Source organism: Symphalangus syndactylus, chromosome 19 (genome assembly GCF_028878055.3).
Source record: "Symphalangus syndactylus isolate Jambi chromosome 19, NHGRI_mSymSyn1-v2.1_pri, whole genome shotgun sequence".
NCBI classification, from domain to species: Eukaryota; Metazoa; Chordata; class Mammalia; order Primates; family Hylobatidae; genus Symphalangus; species Symphalangus syndactylus.
The window spans coordinates 61242378-61262284 of NC_072434.2; the positions used below are offsets into that span (position 1 = coordinate 61242378).

The 19907-nt window shown below is 35.1% G+C and overlaps 1 protein-coding gene across 1 annotated transcript in view; it reads right to left on the reverse strand.

The window, feature by feature from the left end:
- USH2A (usherin) overlaps positions 1-19907 on the reverse strand; it is an 801829-nt gene that overhangs the window by 530544 nt on the left and 251378 nt on the right. Inside the window, exon 21 of the mRNA XM_055233796.2 lies at positions 18467-18697. Coding sequence (XP_055089771.1) covers positions 18467-18697 — 231 coding nt within the window. The remainder of the gene's footprint in view (positions 1-18466; positions 18698-19907) is intronic.

Sequence of the window (19907 nt, forward strand, 5' to 3'; positions counted from 1 at the left end):
TCATGATCCACCCACCTCAGCCTCCCAAAGTGCTGGATTACAGGTGTGAGCCACCGCACCCGGCCAAACATACACTTCGCAAAAGATGACATACAAGCAGCCAACAAACATGAAAAAATGTGCAGCATCAATAATTTTCAGAGAAATGGAAATCAAAACAACAATAAGATACTATCTCACACTAGTCAGAATGGTTATTATTAAAAAGTCAAAAAACAACAGATGCTGGTAAGGCTGTGGAGAAAAGAGAATGCTTATACATGATTGGTGGAAATGCAAAGTAGTTCAGCCACTGTAGAAAGCAGTCTGGAGATTTCTCAAAGAACTTAAAACAGAGCTACCATTTGACACCGCAATCCTGTTAGTGGGTTTATACCCAAAGAAAAATAAATCATTCTACCAAAAAGACGCATGCACTCATATGTTCATTGCTAGACTAATCACAATAGCGAAGACACGGAATCAATCTAGGTGCCCACCAATGATGGACTGGATAAAGAAAATGTGGTACATATACACCAGGGAATACTACCCAATCATAAAAAAGAACAAAATCATCTCCTTTACAGCAACATGGATGCAGTTGGAGTTCATAATTCTAAGTGAATTAATGCTGGAACAATAACCAAATACTACATATTCATTTATATGTGGGAGCTAAACATTGAGCATACATGGACATAAACATGAGAACAACAGACACTGGAAGGGAGGGAGGGGACTGTAATTGGAAAAACTACCTATTGGATACCATGCTGACTACTTGTGTAATGGAACCCATACCCCAAACGTTAGCATCACGCAACATAGCCAAGTAACAAACCTGCACGTTGTACCCATTATACCTAAAATAAATGTTGAAATGAAAAAGAAGAAATTTATATAAATAGAATAGTAGACTCTTTAGATTCTAGCTTCTTTTACTCACAATAGGTTATAAGATTTACCCACATTGTTCTCTGAAGCAATAGTTGGCTCATTTTTATTTCTATACATAGTCCACTGAATAAATTTATTATAATTTATTATCCATTCTACTGTTGATAGAAATTTGGACTGTTAACAGTTTTTGATTATTAGAAATAAAGTTGCTATGAACAGCTTTGCATGTGCTTTTTAGAGCACGTATGTATGTATGTATTATTATTTTTTAGAGACAGGATCTTGCTCTGTCACCCAGGCTGGTGTGCAGTGGTGCAATCAAGGCTCACTGCAGCCTTGAACTCTTGGGTTCAAGAGATTCTCTTACCTCAGCCTCCCGAGTAACTGGGACTACAGATGCCTCACCATGCCCAGCTAATTTTTCAGCTTTTTGTAGAGATGAGGTCTCACTATGTAGCCCAAGCTAGACTTGAGCTCCTGAGCACAAGCAATACTCTTGTCTTGGCCTCTCAAAGTGCTGGAATTATAGGTGTGAGCCACTGTGTCCTGCATATGTATGTATTTATTTGGGGTATTTTTGTGGCAATATGTTATTACTGTACTTATCTATTCTTTTGCCTATACTATACATGTTTACCTACTGCAGTCTTATAGTTAGTGTTGATATGTAAGCCCTCCTACTTTGCCCTCTTTTAGTATTGCCTTGGCTACTCTAAGTACTTTCCTCTTTCATATACATATTAAAATTAGCTTGTCAATTTTTACAAAGATCCTGGGATTTTGAGAGGGACTATATGGATTCTACAGATCAAACTAGGAAGGCTTGCTATTTAACAATATTAAGTCGTTAGATCCATGAACATGGCATATCTTTCCATTTATTTGGTCTTTAATTTCTCACAGTAATTTTTTGTGGTTTTCAGAGTGGAGGTCCTACATTACCTTTTAGTAGACTTGTTTCTAAGTCATTTATGTGTATTAGTTCTAGTAAGCATGGTACTTTTAAACATTTCACTTTCTACTTGTTTTTTGCTATTCAATAGGTACATTTGATTTCTGTACATTGACCTTCATTCAACACTTTTCTAAGTTTACTGAGTAAACTGAATAGTTTATATATTATTTTGACATCAATACAAATAATGACGTCTAAAAATAAAGATGCTTTACTTCTTCTTTGACATACCTAATATTTATTTATTTACTTATTTATTTTATTGCTATATTGCTCTGGCTAGTACTATACTTCCAGTACAACATTAAATAAAAGCGGTGATAGTGAATTTCCTTGTCCTGTACTTGACTTCTGGGAAAAAGCACTTGATATTTTACTATTAGAGGTCTTTTATGAAAACAATTTATTAGGATGTGTTCTTTCATTCCTAGTTTGCTGAGAATTGTTATGAATAGTTATTATATTTTATTAAACGCATTTGTTAAATCTGTGGTGATAATTTAGAATGTTTCATTTCTACTATGTTAATGTGTTGAATCACATACATTTTGAAAAGTTTACACTACTGGGATAAAACCTGAGTGGTTATGATATAACATTTTATTTATATACATACACACACACACACATACACAGAGAGAGAGAGAGACAGAGAGAATATTAGAATCTACTTTTGTGATTATTATTGACCTGTGTTTTCCTTTATGTTAATTTCTTTGTCAGATTTTAGTGTATAAGTTCTTCCGACTTCATAAAATGAGATAGAAACCATTGCAATTTTCTATTTTCTGTAAGAGTGTTTTGTAGGATTGCTATTATTTCTACTGTAATTATTTGATGAAATCCACCAATCGGGCCACCTTCCCTGTGGTTTTCTTTATGTAAAAGACTTAACTATAGATTTCATTTTTAAAACACATCTAGGACCACATGGAGTTTCTATATCTTCTTGTGTCAGTTTAAATTTGGAGATTTTCTCCCATGCAAAGGATCTCTGTATTTTGCCTGTATTGTCAAGGTTTTAGCGTAGTGCTGTTCTCAATACATTATTATTTTTTTTAATGTCTGTAAGATTTCTAGTAATGGCTCTTTGCATCCCTGAGAGTAGTAATCTGTACTTTCTCTTTTCCTTGATCACTTGCAAAGAATTTTTTTTCCCAAATTTTCTAAGAATCAATTCTTAGTCTTATTTTCTACATTACATTTCTGTTTGCTATATCATTGATTTCTCTTATTTTTATAATTTCTTTCATTCAAACATATTTTGGGTTTCATATGCTGCTTTAATTTCCTGGTTTCTTCTTGAGTTGGAAGCTTAGATAATTGATTTTTAACTATTCCCTTTTTCTAATATATGCATTTAAAGCTATAAAGCAATATCAGATTCCTGATATTGTCCATCCTTCAATGTTTTTATATGTATTAAAGCATCATTATCATTAGATAAAAATAATTTTTAATTTCTATTATTTCTTTTTGAGCCAGGGATATTTTCCAATCTGATTATGTTTTAGATTTGGAGTTCTAGTTTAATCCCACAGTAGTCAGAGAACTTGAAATATTGTGGGATCAAGCTGAATGCAGTGGCTCATCACATCTGTAATCCTAACACTTTGGGAGACTGAAGTCGAAAGACTGCTTGAGCCCAGGGGTTCAAGACCAGCCTGAGCAACACAGTAAGACCCTGCCTCTTAAAACAATGTAAAAAATTATGCAATTTCTATAGCTCAGGATGTTAACTATTTGGAAAATGTCCTATGTGTTCCTCAAAAATGTATATTATATAGTTGTTGGAAGTGATGCTCTACATATGACAACAATTATAAAATATGTCACGTTTTATATACAGATGTAATTGTTTATTCATTTTCAAGTCTTTGATAGCTATACTAATATTTTGTGTACTTTTTCTGTCAAAATATTAGATGGGGGTTTATATCTTCAACTATGAGGATTTATTTATTTCTCTGTTTATTTCTGTCAACTTCAGTTTCATATACATATCTGAAGCTGTAAGTAGCCCCTAAATTTAGGATTATATGTCCTTCTATTGAAGTGATGTTTTTGTCATTACGAAATGTCTTCCATTTTGTCTACTAACATTTATTGTCTTAAAATCGATCTATATATCGATATATCTTATCTCATTCTTTGTTTTCAAATTTTGTCTTTATATTTAAAGTGTGTTTATAAGAATAAACAACACACATTTTTATTTTTTTAATCAATCTGAGAACTTTTATGCTTATTTGGGTAAACTATTGAGATTTAATGCAACTACTGATATAATTGAGTTTATGTTCTTGTCCTTTAATTCCTCACATTTGCTCTTTGTTTCTGTCTTCTTCTTGCCACCCTCAGACTCCTTTATCAGCTTAACCTGTGTTTATTTAATATTTAGTGTTTCCTTACATGAATTTTTTTAAATCATCTTTTTGGTTGTTACCTTTGGGATCATAATCTGAATCCTTGATCTACTATGGCCTGCTTTATATTATTAATTCTTCAACTTCCCTAACTTTTGAGGAATTTTACCACAGTTTAGCTCCATATAAACCCCGTCATCATTTGTGACAAAATAATTGATGTCATACATTTTTTCTTACATATGTTATCAACTTCAAAGTATGATTTTTATGCCTTTTATCACAAATATTACTTTCTATTTACACACCTAGTTACCATTTCTAGAGGTTTGCACTCTTTCCTGCAGCTCTGTGCTTCCTTTTGGGATCTTTTCCTATGTCCTAATACACTTTACGATTTTTATAATGCCAGTCTTTTGATGATAACTTTTTTCAACTCTTTTGTTAAGAAAAACATTTTATTTTACTGTTTTTGATGGATATGTTTCCTGGGTACAGAAATCATGACTGGTAGTTTTTTTTTGTTGTTATTATTGTTAAAAAAATAATTTTAGCATTTAAAAAGTATCATTCTATTATATTCTGGCATTCATTTTTTGTTGTTGTTGAAAACTGAGACATCATTCTTATTTTTGCTCCACTGAAGGTAGTAAGTCTCCCCACCCTTTTCAGGTGCTTTTGAAGGTTTTTCTTTGTCTTTTATTTTAAGTAATTTGACTATAATATACCTGATATAGCTTTCCTTATATTTGCCCTGCTTATGGTTTGCTAAGCTTTGTTAAACTATGTGTGAACTTATTTTTCATATTTGATAATATTTGGCTATTCTACAATATTACTCTTGTCTCATTCTTTCACTCTTTCCTTCTGGGTCCTCAAATACCTCACTGTTCTTTTTTTCATGTTTTCATTTCCTTCTCACTATACTTCAGTTTGGACAATTACAATTGACCATTGAGGTCTCTAATCTTTTTTTTTTTTTTTTTTTTTGAGATGGAGTATCGCTCTGTCACCCAGTCTGGAGTGCAGTGGCACAGTCTCGGCTCACTGCAAGCTCTGCCTCCCGGGTTCACGCCATTCTCCCGCCTCAGCCTCTCCAAGCAGCTGGGACTACAGGCGCCCGCCACCACGCCTGGATAATTTTTTTGTATTTTTAGTAGAGACGGGGTTTCACCATGGTCTTGATCTCCTGACCCTGTGATCCACCCGCCTCGGCCTCCCAAAGTGCTGGGATTACAAGCGCGAGACACCGCGCCCGGCCGAGTTCTCTAATCTTGCCTTCTGCAATGTTTCATTTGCTAAACTCATCAATATTCTCTTCATTTCAGGTATTTTACTTTACATACCATTTTTTCCTATTAATTACTGTACAGATTTCAATTTTGCATTGAAATATTTTTTATCTTATCATCCTTTCTGTCCACCTTGTCCTTTATTTTCTCTTAACTTTAACTAAAGTTATTTTGAAGTCTTTGTCTGCCTCTATCGACTATTAACATTTCATTATTTGTCACTTCATGGACGACGCATAGTAAAACCTCTGGATTATTTTATCTTTTACTAATGAATGCGAAATTCTGTTTTGACAGGAAGTAAAATTACCAGATTACCTCGACCTTACTAAGCCTTGGCTTTAGGCTTCACTAGGGTGAATCTGTTTCAATTATCTCAATGTTCCTAAGGAATAGCCCTTATTCCTAAAGCATGGGAATTTATTCATAAAGGATGGACTTTTGGAGAGTCAAGTGAAAGCTCAGAGTGTTCACCAAGGTTTCTCTACTATGGTTAAGTTCAAACTCCATGTGTGTATCCTTAGCTCTATGTTGCCTCTGAAATCTCTACTTAGCTCCAACTACCAAGCAGATCTTCTCTGCTATGTTTCTCATAGGATTATTCTAAATGTTGACCAAGGACCCAAAAAAGAATTGTTACACAGAATTTTTGAATTATTTTTCATCATCGATCTTTTCTCTGGGAACCTACCCTCCAAATCTGAGCTACTTTTGTAGCCCTGAATTCCAGTTTTTATTCCTTTACCAGATATACTAATGTCTCTGCTTGAGCTCAATAATTCCAGCTGTGTGCAACTCAATTCATTTGCTTTTCTGCACTTAAGCATAATAGCTCTGCACTGTTGCTATAAAATGGCTACAAATAGGTGTTTTATAGATATTTTGTTCCAATCTTAACATTGTTGCATACTATATTAAGAACAAAACAATTTACTTTATCAGGGATGGAACTGGTATTTTATCTACTGAGTTTCTAACTTCAGCTGTTACTCAGCTCTAAAATTCCTATTCTAATATATTCCAATTTGCTACTTAAATTCTGAACATTTTCATTGGTTTTATTGATAATATTAATTATAGTTATTTTAAAGTCTGTGTCTGGATATATGCATATATACCTACATGTATATGTGTGTATATGCCTATGTGTGTATGCAAATACATATTTCCATATATCTGAATTACTTGAGGATATGTTTCTACTTTTTATTTTATTTATCTTATCTTTTGGTTATTTGGCCCTATTTTCTGGTATGCCTGTTAATATTTGATTGAATGCCCGACATTGTATAGGAAAAAATTGCACACTCTGGGACTCTGGTTGATGCGATCTCCTTTCAGCAAATATCTAAATATTTTTGGTAAAAAAAAATAACTTTTATCTCATTAGTATCATTAGTAGTTAAGATTAATTGAGGCTTTATCTGAGGAAGAAGAGCCTATTAATGATTTGTTCTTCTAGGACTTCAATTGAAAACCTAGTATGTATACCAGGACCCCACCCAGACTCTAATTTTTTGCCTGTCTTTTTTTTTCCCTAAGACTATGCAATAGAGGAATTAACAAACAAAACAGAAGGAAAAACAAAGATAATTTAAAAGGCTCACCTACATAGTTTTTCTTATATCTGGGATCTTGATCCCACAAGTCCTAGAAGCCCTTGTTACTCACTTACGTCTTTAACCATATTTTTAAGAAATTTTTTCCAGCTTCTTTTCTCAGCAGGAGGATTTTTTGATATGCTTCATAGCTGGAGACAGAAGTCACTTGTAATTACTTAATTACGTGTTTGATGCATGATTTCACTGCAAGACTTTAAGCTCCCTAAGGTTAGGAATCATTCTTGTGTTGCTCAGTATCCTTTTTACAACAGCAATCATAACATCAGCTAGTGGAGTGAAATAAGAAAAACCTGCATAAGAACCGAATGAATGATTGAACTCTTCCATTTAAAGGTGGATGTAGAAAGCAGCATCAAAGCTTGAAACACAGTTTAGGGAAAATAGAAGGGGAAACCTAGTGAGAAATATTTAGTTTCTTTCTATTTTTTAAAAGGACAAAATGGCACCAATATTATTTATAGCACATAGGGTGAGGATTAAGGAAAGTTCGCTGACTTGAAAACTACTGATAATCTAGAATAAAGTATTTACAATAAAGAAGTGGAAGAAAAGAATCCAAATGACAGATTGAGAAGTGATTGATCCATGAGAAAATGACACATAGAGAGTCTTAGTTTCCGAGAAGACTGATTATGAAGACAGGGGAAATAATAGAGTTAGGTTTATAAGTACACATAACATTTAAAGTTGGCTGTTTAAATAGGTGTGGAGAAATGAGATGCAGAACATGTATGCTTCTAGTGGAAGAAGAAAGGTAACAATGACAACAAAAAACAGAGGTCAGAGGTTCACAGAATGAGTAAAATAAAGTGAATGATCAGAGTACCGTGTAGTAGAGAGAGGTCATTAAGAAGTATCAACAAGATTTATGTGGCTTAGGGACATAAAATATATGTATGCAATGGAAAGGCACATAATTTAAGTCCAGAATTACAGAATGCTGGTCATAAATGCATACACAATACTAAGATACTGTGTGCTAATCCTTTACAGTGATTGCACTGAAACCTTACAATACTCCATTTAACAGATGAAGAAACTGATTTTCACACTGGGGGAATGACCTGTGCAAAGTTGCACACCAGCATGTTGGGGAGCCAGATTTGAAACTTGAGGAGTCTGACTCCAGAACCTGCACTGTTTACTACAGCCATTGCCACTTTCTGAACTAGATTGCCAACATCAATACCTCCACTGCCCTTGAAATAGAATTCAATCAGTATGATGCTGTTAATCCATCTATAGCATTGATCACTGTTGTTTATAAAGCACTTTCAAGATTAAAAGTGCTTTTTATTGTACTGTATATGTTTATTATGACTGTCATCTTAAACCTATTGCAATAAGCCCTAATGATATGTATAGGTAAAAGTGTCAAAATATTCATTAACCTCAAAATTTAATAAGCCTAAGGAGATCATGTATCTAAGAGATGTGCAACCACCTAGTTTTCAGCAACACAATGTGATAGCTATGGTGGGGCAGAAAACAATTTCTGATATAACATTCTAGCTATAACAACTGGTGACAAGTAACTTTGCCAGCAACTGAGGACCATTAACAAGAAATTTCTTTTTGTCTCTGGTACTATACAGTTTAAAATGTATTTTCTTATACATCTAAGGCCAATAGAGACTAAACAAATTGAGTTATCACTCTAAACCATCAATACTTTCAAAAACGTGGATTTAAAAATGTGAACTATATTGAAAAGCATAATGAATTTTGCCGTTAAATAATTCTTATAGCTAAGTGATCCATCTTTTGGATTTCCCTCTTTTCTATCGCTCATTTAGTTAATAAATATTTATCGAATATCTGATAAATGTCTTATGCTGTGCAAGACACAAATGTTATAAGCATGAAAAAGACTCATAATTTCAGCCTACATGAAACATAGATAAGCAAACAACCAATTTTTTTTTTTAATAGGTTTTTTGGGAACAGGCAGTATTTGGTTATATGAATACGTTCTTTGGTGTTGATTTCTGAGATTTTGGTACACACATCACCTGAGCAGTGTACACTGTACCCAATGTGTAGTTTTTTTTATCCCTAACCCCATCCCACACTTTCCCCTGAGTCCCCAAAGTCCATTGTATCATCATTATGCCTTTGTGTCCTCATAGCTTAGCTCCTTGAACAATCAGTTTTAATAGAGTGCAGTAAGAGCTAAAATGGAGTAATTACTGGTTTCTATAGTAGTACATAAGAGAGGTCCTCAACCCAGATTTGGCATGGGAGGAGGCTGGGGTTGCTGGAAGTTTATTTAGGGGAACAGCTAAGCTAATCCTTTCATGATGAGTAGCAATTAGCCAGGTGAAAGGAAAGCGAAGTACTTGCAAATAGATGAGGGCATACCAGGCAAAGGTATCAATATGTTCAAAGAGATGGGCATCTGAAAGAGTGTGCTACATTCAAGCACTAGGACTAAAAAATGGCCTAGAGCTAGAGAGTAAACCAGTCCGTGGCTGGAGAGATGAGGAGGTATACGGGTAGAAAGCTGGTAAGCACAAAATGGTTTGTGTAGGGCATCTCTTGCTGGGAAATCATTAAAAGGTTTTACCCAAGAGAATGTCAATAAAAATCATTAGTTTGAAGAACAGCCTGGAGAAGATTGAAACTGTTGGCAGAGAAGCCCACAGCACAGGTCTGGACTAGGCAGTAGCTGTAGGACCAGCAGGTAGTTCCAAGAGATGTATCCGAGGAAGAACGGCCAGAGGAGGAATCATTGATAGAATGGGAGGAAGGGAATGAATAGTTCAAGTGTCAATTCAAGGAGAGTTCCAAGGTTTCTGCCTAAGGCAAACAGTGATATTCACTGTGGATGGTACACACAGAAGGAGGAACAGGTTTCAGGATAGGAAATAAATGAAGGGAAGAAGCTGAAAAAATGCATCTACATTGATTTTTAATTTTCTGCTGCAGGGAGGATCACTCAATCATTCCCACATGTTTCTCTTAAGTCCTTATTCTTCCTTTATGATATTCCCCAAGGATGTCCTTTGTTTGTGAAAATGATATGGCCACCATTGCCAGAGATGACTTTAGATGGCTTGAGGGTTTCTTCCTCTCTCCTTCTGTCTCATGCCTTTCTTTTGAAGTTGCACTAAAGTCAAAGAATTTTCTAATGGAAACTGCTCATCAGTCAAGGAACTGAGCCTCCCTTTTCAAAGCTCCAAACAAATGGCCTATGGCTATGTTTGTGAGCCTCCTTCGATACATAGACCTTAAATATGGTTTGTATATTATTACTTAACATTTCCCCCACTTAAATGAAACTGTTAGTGTTACAGTTGCTAGTTAGACTACGGGCAGGGCAAGAGAAGCACCACCCCCCACAACGCCCCACCAGAAATGTCAGGCAACAGTCAGGTGATAATTGTTTCACTATCTGTCTAAAATAATAAGACTTGGTCACAGCCAGTGCCAGGGAAAGGCAGTCTCCCTATAGATAGAAACACCTGAGACTGGTGATCAGCAGCTTCCCAATGAGATCTCAGGAGTTGGGTGAGTGGGCTCAAGCATGCGCACTAAGAGGCAAAATGGTGGAGTTTAACTGGTATATGACCTTCTGGGAACACTTAACTGGTAAGAAAACATGCCTTAAGTGAGCATGCCTATAACTTCAGTAAACACACTGGACATTCAACTCCTCCCAATTGCTGGCAGACTACTGTACATGTGGACAGCCCACCCCAAGGGAAGAATCAGGGGAGAAGGGACCCAAGACCTCGGAAGCATGCCATTATATAAAACCCCAAGTCAAAGGTCAAATTGTCTCTCAAGTCACCCACTTGGCCCTCTTCCAAGTATACTTTATTTCCTTTCATTCCTGCTCTAAAATTTTTTAATAAATTTTCACTCCTGCTCTAAAATTTGCCTTGGTCTCTTAATCTGCCTTATGTCCCCTCAATCAAATTCTTTCTTCTGAGAATGCAAAAATTGAGGTGGCTACAGATCCATATGAATTTACCACCAGTAACATTAGTGCATAATCTTCTAAAACATTTCTTTAGAGCACTAGAACCAAGTTTTGAAAGAGATGGCATTTTGACAATGATGTGCCCAGATTCCTCTCTATCTGAATAGAAAGGAACTTAATCTATACTCTTCAAGAGTGCTGTAACTGGTACAAAATAACTATAACTATACATTTTTAAATGTTTTAACTAAATTTTTTCAAGAAAACATATACAAAATAATTCATCTTAGTAAATCAAAAATCAATCATCTTCAAAGGTGCTAGTTTCACTACCATTGCTGACCAACTATGATTCTTTTTCTGCTCAAAGTTCCTTTTCCAACCCATTTAAGCTAAATGAAGAGGAAATTAAAATTAATCTGTGTTATATTGATACAAAATATCATTAAGCAACAGCATTTTTTTTTAAGCAATGAAGTCTTTGAAAAGATTCTACAATGCCAACATGCTGGCAGAAAAGACACTGGACAATTTGAGAAGGTATATTTGAGACTATATAGAAATGAAAATGCCTTTGCAAAAATTACAACTAAGAAAATTATGACAGTGAAAGAGGCCTGGTCTAAATAACTCTATCTTACTTATAACCTCTAATATGTCCTTGTTCATTGCTGGGCAAAGGCTGACCTAACCTTGAGAAAAAATTTAGTTTACAATTTAGTTTTGAAACAAAGATGGTAACAGCCTTTTCTCTAAATAGACCCCCTTCTTGCCTGGGGACGTGTCTGCCTTTGTATGACTAACAAATTTGCTACAAGATTAGGAATGATGGTTTAGAAGCCATGCAGCCTCCAGCTGCAAGATTCGGAACCTCCTCAAATTGCTCCTGGGGATAACATCACTATTGGAATATTTAAGATCAGTGTTTGAGATATTTTGCAGTCCCTTAACTCCATGGATCAGCTGTCACCACCCAGACTGATAAACTGGCTCATCTGATCTTGTGGTCCCCACCCAGGAACTGACTCACCACATGAGGACAGCTTTGACTCCCTAGGATTTCATGTCCGACCCAACCAATCAGCACTCCCACTTTCCAACCCCTTACCAGCCAAATTACTCTTAAAATCTCTGATACCCAAACTCTCCAAGAGACTGATTTGAGTAATAATAAAACTCAAGTGTCCCATACAGCAGGCTCTATGGGAATTAAACTCTTTCTCTATTGCAATTCCCCTGTCTTGATAAATTGGCTCTGTCTAGGCAGTGGGCAGGAGAACCCATTGAGTGGTTGCAGAAAACCCAGAAACCTTGTGGAAAACATATGTTTATGCATGTGGCATGAGTATATAGGAATACATGTGTGGTTTGTATATCAGGTGACAATGCATTTTGAAAAATTTTAACAGTGATGGACAAAAACAGATGCTTTAAGTTAACTAAAATACTGCTAACAGCTAACAAAAACAGTTTGTTTTCATGTTGGCTCAGCTTATCAGCTACGTAATATTAATATTTCAAACAAAGGGAGACTTATAGGAATGTACTTCAAAACAAGTCACTTTTAAAAGGCAAGGGTTAAAACACATGCATTCTTAAATTGGCCTTATGATGTATTTGGTGAATGGGGAAATAATGGTCCTCTCCCATCTCTCAATGCCATCAATGCCATCTGAAGGCATTTCCTGAGAACTTACTTATACCTCTCTACTAAATATAATAAAAGATAAAAAGTCTTGACGTTTACTTCTCTATATCTCTAGTTATCATGGGTCAGTGTGACTTTTGTTATTCTAAGAAGATATGCATTTTGACCCTTGTCCTCAGTCCAAACTGATTAACTCAACCATTCTCATCTCTTCTGATTGTTTCATAATCAGGAAACACAGTAGAGTTTTGTCACTGCCTGAGAATTATTTCTCCTTTACTTTGCTCCCACATACCATGTTCTTACTCTTTCCTTCACTTTTTTAGTATAATTACTGCCTGTTCATTAAACTTCTAGGACACATAGTAGATTATTATATTTGTTTTTCAATTACTAGGGCCGAAATCTAACATCAAAGGTTAGGTAAAATTTGTGATTTAAATCTGTCTTGAAAAGAACTGGGGTTTTGTTTAGTTGTTTTGTTTTTTATTTTTTTCAAGCGCTTTCTGGCAAAATACTTGCTCCCACTCCAAGGAAAACAAATAGTGGGACACCAAGGGTGTTGAAGGTCAGAATTAATATGCTTTTACTAATTAGTCTATCTGAAGAAGTTTGCCCTACTTGCACCTTCACTATAACTGCTTATAATCAGCTTTCTTTTAATGAAGTGCTTAAATGTCCCAATTCACTAAAAATAATAAAACTAATAAAAATAAGGCATAAATATTATAGAGTAAAAGAAATAAAAAATATGCTCTTAAACATATTGATTTTTGGTGGTTGCATTTCTTTTTTCACCCCTTGGTAATTAATTGCATTTCATATTCTAAAGCATTTTAGTTCAGCCATTTTTGGGAAGGTGAATACTATGATTCAAAAATGTATGACAATCATTTAGTGTCCTTGAACATCATTATTATGAAGAAACTGTACGGAGTTCTCATCTGCAAGATATTCAACATCAGTAATCACATTTCTCGTGAAGACAAATAAAAGGGAATTATATCCAGGTGCATGTGTGTGCTCATCTCCCCAGTGGTTTGCTACAAAGATCTCCCCAAAGGCAGTTCCTGATTTCTGGGCAGGGTCACCAGTAAAGGCAGTTTAAAAGGCTGGTGTGATTGGCATCTGGATACTACAATAGTCAAACCTTCCCCCAAATGATCATGGACCTGTTTTCGCTAATAGGAAAAAATAAGTGACAAGGAGAAAGAGAGTCACCTTTGGAATGCCAATCTGAGCAGTATTTTAGTTGCTGTTTTTACCAGGTTCCACTTGGATTACTAGCATTACAAGGAAAGAACTAAATTCTTTGTGTAAATCAAGTAGATTTACTCTGCATTCCTGAAAAAAATGAGCATGATTTTTTTCTCTCCAAAGACACAATGATATCCCTTTCTAGTTGCATATGGGAGGGGAGGCTCTATTTGCTATTCTTGTGTTGGAAGAAGAAGTATTGTTAACCCCATGTAACCGGGGGACTGTTTCACCATGATTGTTTATATCATTGCCCGATTACAAGATCACGAAACTATTTGAATTTTCTGCTTTTTTTTATAACATCTGATATGACCCAATAATTGAATATCTATTTTATGTTGAATTCTGCCCGTATCACTAAGTTTCTTAAATTATTAGAGAAAAACAGTAAATTTATATCAATTAAATTGTATTAATAAACATAATATTATAGAAAACAATTTATTTGAAACTCTAAGTGTTTTTTTAACTCACAGATGCCATGATTACAGCCTATATTTTGGATTGTGGGGCCTCCTAAATATTCTATGTTCATAGAATTGGAATTTTAGAGGTTAGAACATTGATCATCCAACAAAATCCTCAATTTAATAGATGAGCAAGATTAGACACTTAGAAAAGTAGTTTGCCCAAGTCCTCACCACTAAGTCAATTAATTTAACTATTTTCAATAGCAAAATTAAGTATCACATTTTAATATGGAATATTGCATATTACTCATGCCCTAGATATAACACTTGAGCAAACATATTTTGCATGTGTAACATCAAATAAATTAATAGAATGTTGATTTTATAACTGCAGAATACTCTCAGGAAAGCTCCTGTCTCATAGTAGGCACTTAATAAATATTTGTTAAATGAGTAATAACTAATAGCTAATGTTTAATGAGTACTAAATAATCTGTGTGGTAGGTACTGTGCAAAGTTCATTAGGTGGGTTATCGACTTTAAATCCTCCCCTACCTGCTAGATGCCAACACTGTCAGTGGAATTATGTTGATTTTAAAGGAAAGGAAACAGAAGCACAAAAAAGATTAAATGGGTTGTCTAATTACATTTAGCTAATAAATAATGGGGCCTGGATTTGAAAGTAATTTATCAGTTAATCTTCTTCAAAGTCCTCATAATAATATACAGAGTTAATTATTTTAAATTTAAACTATGATGTAAATGACTGATAGTATATTCTTCCTGGAGATTAGATTTTTAAAAGAACACTTGTATCAGAATAGAAAAGGAAGCAAAAATAGGTCTCAAAATAGCTTTATCTGGTTCTTTATTCTGCCCAAAGGTAGATATTGATAGGTTTATTTACAGTATTAAGCTTGATAATTTATAATATTAAACAACATTTTAGGACATATATTCATATGCTTGAATTATTCTCCTATTGTGTAAGATAAAAATATTTAAAGCAAATATGAAAGAGGCATAAGTTGTGTAAGAGATCCCTTTCTTGTACTATAATAATGAGATATTTCTTACTGAGACTTGCAACATAATGTTCATGGCCATGAAATGTATTATGAATGCATTTATAATTCCTGTCATTGATGGGTACAATCTAACTTATCTTTTCATATATAAAATATGTATAATTATGTACATCAACCTAATATTTGTCTTTGAGTACTAATTGATATTTCTATTCAGAAGTCATTTTAGTTGAAGTTTGAGATTTTGAATTGAATAATTGAAAACAAAGGACATCTTAGTTTATCTTAGTTATTAACTTTTAAAATGTAATTCATCATATTAGAGGTTTCAAGGATTTGCTCATTAAATTTGCCTCAGAATACGAAAACTGCATGAAATATAAAGGAATGTGAGTTGAAAGCACTGTTTCAATGCATGGCACTTCAGTCCATTTCACATAATGTTATTTATATTTTAAACATCTAGCTCCTAGTAACACTCCGGGTTTAATTGCTGTAAAAAAAACTGATCCCTACATGTCTTTGGGGATACAAATAAATGAATAAATAATGCCAACACTACTTGCTGTTTGTGAGCTGAAACTAACTGAAAGACAAATCCAAAAAGTTTAGCAGTATCGGATAAGGAATATTTGGGTGATAATTATTTCACCTCCTATCCCTCTTTCTTACTTTTATGTACTTCCTATTCTATCACTTCCAAAGAACAGTCTACAAAAGTTCCTTTCCACCCTGTAGCAGAGACCTTGCCTTTAAATTTGGAAGGCTCCAATTCACATTTCCACCCTGAAATTCAATAGCTGTGGCACAATGGGCAAGTCACTCATTGGAGTCTCTTTTCCTCCTGTACTACGAGGGTAAAAAGAGCTACTTTATAGGGTTGCAGAGGGATTGAATAGGATAATATATCAGTAAGAATAATGTAAGATGCTAATTATATGCTTACTTGTCTATTTAGGAAAGATGCAAGTTTACAGAAAGTTATTGAGTTGGTTTTGAAAACCTGTCCTAGCTCATTAATTGGGTACATTTAGTTAGGCTTTGGTACAACTCAATAAAATCATTCAACCAAACCTGGAAAGTCAGCCAAAGGATCAAACCAATAACTTAGTATATAACTGGTTATATTAAAAGTTAAAGGGAGTCTTAAAAGTAAAGCCAAGCTACCATTAAAAAGGGCATCAGCAATGTCCCAGAACGTGCCTGAACACAGAAGAACTTCTCATTCTCCAGGAATCACCAAAGCTCCAGGGAGTAGTTCAATCCAAAATTGTGATCTCCCTGCCTTGTCCTTCAAATGATGTGTACTCTAAGCACATTTTCTGTGCAGCTGGAGGCTTTGTTACAGACAGAAGGATCCTGCTTAGTGAGGCCAGTGTTTACAGCCTAACTTTTTTAAAGAGGAATTTGGAAAACTTCCCAGACACTGCATCTGCCCCTAGCCCTTGCACCTCAGAGTATAAGGCCGGCAAGGGAGATAGCGAAGATGACTAAATTTATTAACGGTGGACGGGCCACTCTATCTTTCACTGCAACAACAGTAGGTGATCCCATCAAAAATCTGTCTGCTGGCTAGCCTGCAAATCCAAGCTGACATCCTTGCAGCAGCTATGCCCAGTTGAATGGAAACGGATGCTATTTCTTGGAAGAAACACATCACAAGCCAAATACTGGACCAGGGAGGTAGTTTCTATTTTCATTTGAGAAAAGAGTTTTACTATTATTCATGTATTCCTTTTCCTTACCTATTTTTTCTTTTCTTTTTTGCCATTTTAAGAATATAAAGCAGAATTTGAGCATTTTTAGCTCAATGGTTCAATTTCTAATACTCTGTGATGATTTTGACGTACTGGGAGAGTAGTTAAGCATGCATTAATCTCAATATATCTCAGCTACAATACAATCATGATTCATTACAAAGGTGCATCAGCAGCCAGCCTCAACAAAAAGCAAACTATTTACTGTTTTAAGTAAAACTAAAACAATACAAATTTTTATAGCTCAAATTCCATTTCATTGTCTTCACATATGCAATATTTTAAAGACTAGCTATTTGCTCCAAAATGACTTTCTCATGGATGATTAAATGAACATCTTTATGAGTTTACAGAATAATATATATCTTACACTTTGTAAATTTTTTAAAAAATTGGAAAAATGAAATATGTACCATAAATAGAGTTTTTTTTTTTTTTTACAGCTATACTGAAATCATGCTATTAGAAGCTGTAAGTCACAGAGGTCATGGGACTTCCAAAATATTGCGGTACTAGTAAGGCCAGGAACAGGGTAAGGCCAGTGAGGCAGGACTGTGCTGGTACAGAGTCCAATCTGTCTTTATTTAAGCTTTTGATAATATTTTTGTAGTGCTTTCACATTGATTTTCATTTTTAAAAATATTGCATTAAAATTTATATTAACATTGAGTTTTTAGTGCCTTTAAATCTTGTGACTGAAACAAGAGCCTCACTTGCTTTACCATAGTCCTGGCTTAGAGAAGTTATCTTTTCCCTGGGATTAGTTTTTCCCACAATGTTCTTCTTAGAACATGAGATATTAAGTTGTCACAGTGAAAAAAGGAAGAAAGAAACAGCAAGAGAAAGAAAAAGAAAACATTACATCAAATATCTGTTAGGCATGATTAGCTAAGCAAAGTTAAATAGCTTTCCTACAATGCTTTTTGCAGTTTTAGTAACCTGGTGCATACTGAGAATCTCCAATAGCATGAGGGCATTTTGCAAACTCATTTGCTCACAGAACACAGTGAATAATATTTCAAGAAACATGTCCTGGCAAATACTTCACAAAAAGACAAACACGAAGCACATACTTTGATCCAATAAGGTTGCTTCTTCATCTGCATCTTTTACTTTTCCTATCCTTCACTTACCTGATTTTTTTCCCCAGAATTCTAAAAAGATGGACATGCTGAAACAATCAGGCAAAAGCTATCAAAGGGCTGAATTAGTATTTCTATAAGTAGGTATAATAAAAATTCATTGTAAAGGGATATCAAAATAATAGAAAACATTTTGGAGCTTCGTGTCTCCTAAATAAAGCAATGTCAAACACACTTACCAGTAAAGTCTGTATTGACTGGGTGAGTGGAGCTGGGAAATTTACAATACCCATTTCCTATGAAACGGATTCCTTTCATCATCGTGGTCATCCGAGCTGGCAGAGATGACTCTCTCCTTTCCAGCTGATACATAGGAGAGGGTCCATTCAGTTCTTCAGGTGGAAACCACCTAAGATGGATTGTTGTGCTGTTGATTCCTTTAACCAGAGGTGGCCTCAGTTGTGCTGGTGCTAAATATCAGAAAACACTTGTTATATTCAAGAATTTGGTTTCTGTCTCTAGACACACATATTCACATATATGTATGTATGTATTTGTATATATCACACTTCAAATCAAATCAGTTGTGGTTTCAAGTATCTGTATGGTTCTAGGAACTGAAAACACAATATAGAGTTTATCTTAAATGCAGTGAAACAAAATTTAAATGGCCAACATACTACACACAAAACTTTCAAATTAAATTTTTTCTTGAAAATAAATTCTCTATTCTTTTTAGCTAAATAATAGATCTTATATATTATAGTAGCTGCTGTACTCTGGGTGGTGCCCCAACCAGAGTCCCCTTACCAAGCAGATACCCCAGTGGCCCAGTTTCTGTGCCTGTTGGTTTCTGATGGCTCATGGCTGCCCCCTTCTGTGTAGAAATTCCCTTGGCTGAGTAAGAGCTGCCTCACCCGGGAGCCACAGGATTCCACAGTGAAACCTACAGCCAATAACTAGCACTAAACCCATAGGGCAGAGCCCCTTGCCTTAAAGTGGCATCAACTCAGTGCTGTAATTTACAGGGGCCAAGCACAATCTGTGCCAACCAATGGGTAATGCAGGACTATTAACACAAGTTTGCCAAAACTTTGTGCTTGTGTAAAAATAAGTCAGAAAGTCATTTTTTTAAAAAAGACTTTTATTATTTTTATTTTTGATTGCTCCTGCGGAACATGGCCACACCATAGGCAATGTGCCAGGGGTAACCTTATTTTTTATTATTTTTTTAAGAGATGGAGTCTCATATTGTTGCCCAGACTGGAGTGCAGTGGCTATGCACAGGCATAATGGTAGCTCACTACAGCCTGGAACTCCTGGGCTCAAGCATTCTTCCTGTCTCAGCCTCCCAAGTAGCTGGGACTACAGACAGGTGCCACTACACCCAGTAGACTTAATTTTTAAGAGCAGTTTTATGTTCATAGAAAAATTCAGAAGAAGGTAGAGTTCTACCATATCTTCCCACCCATGCACAGTCTCTTCCAATATCAACATCCAGCACCCAAATTGTTCATTTGCTACAGTAGATAAATCTACATTGACACATCATTATCATTCAAAGTCCATAGTTTCCACTGGGGCTCACACATGATATTTACATTCTCTGGGTTTGGCCAAATGTATGATGACATGCATCCATCATTATTCTATTACACAGAAAATTTTCACTACCCAAAA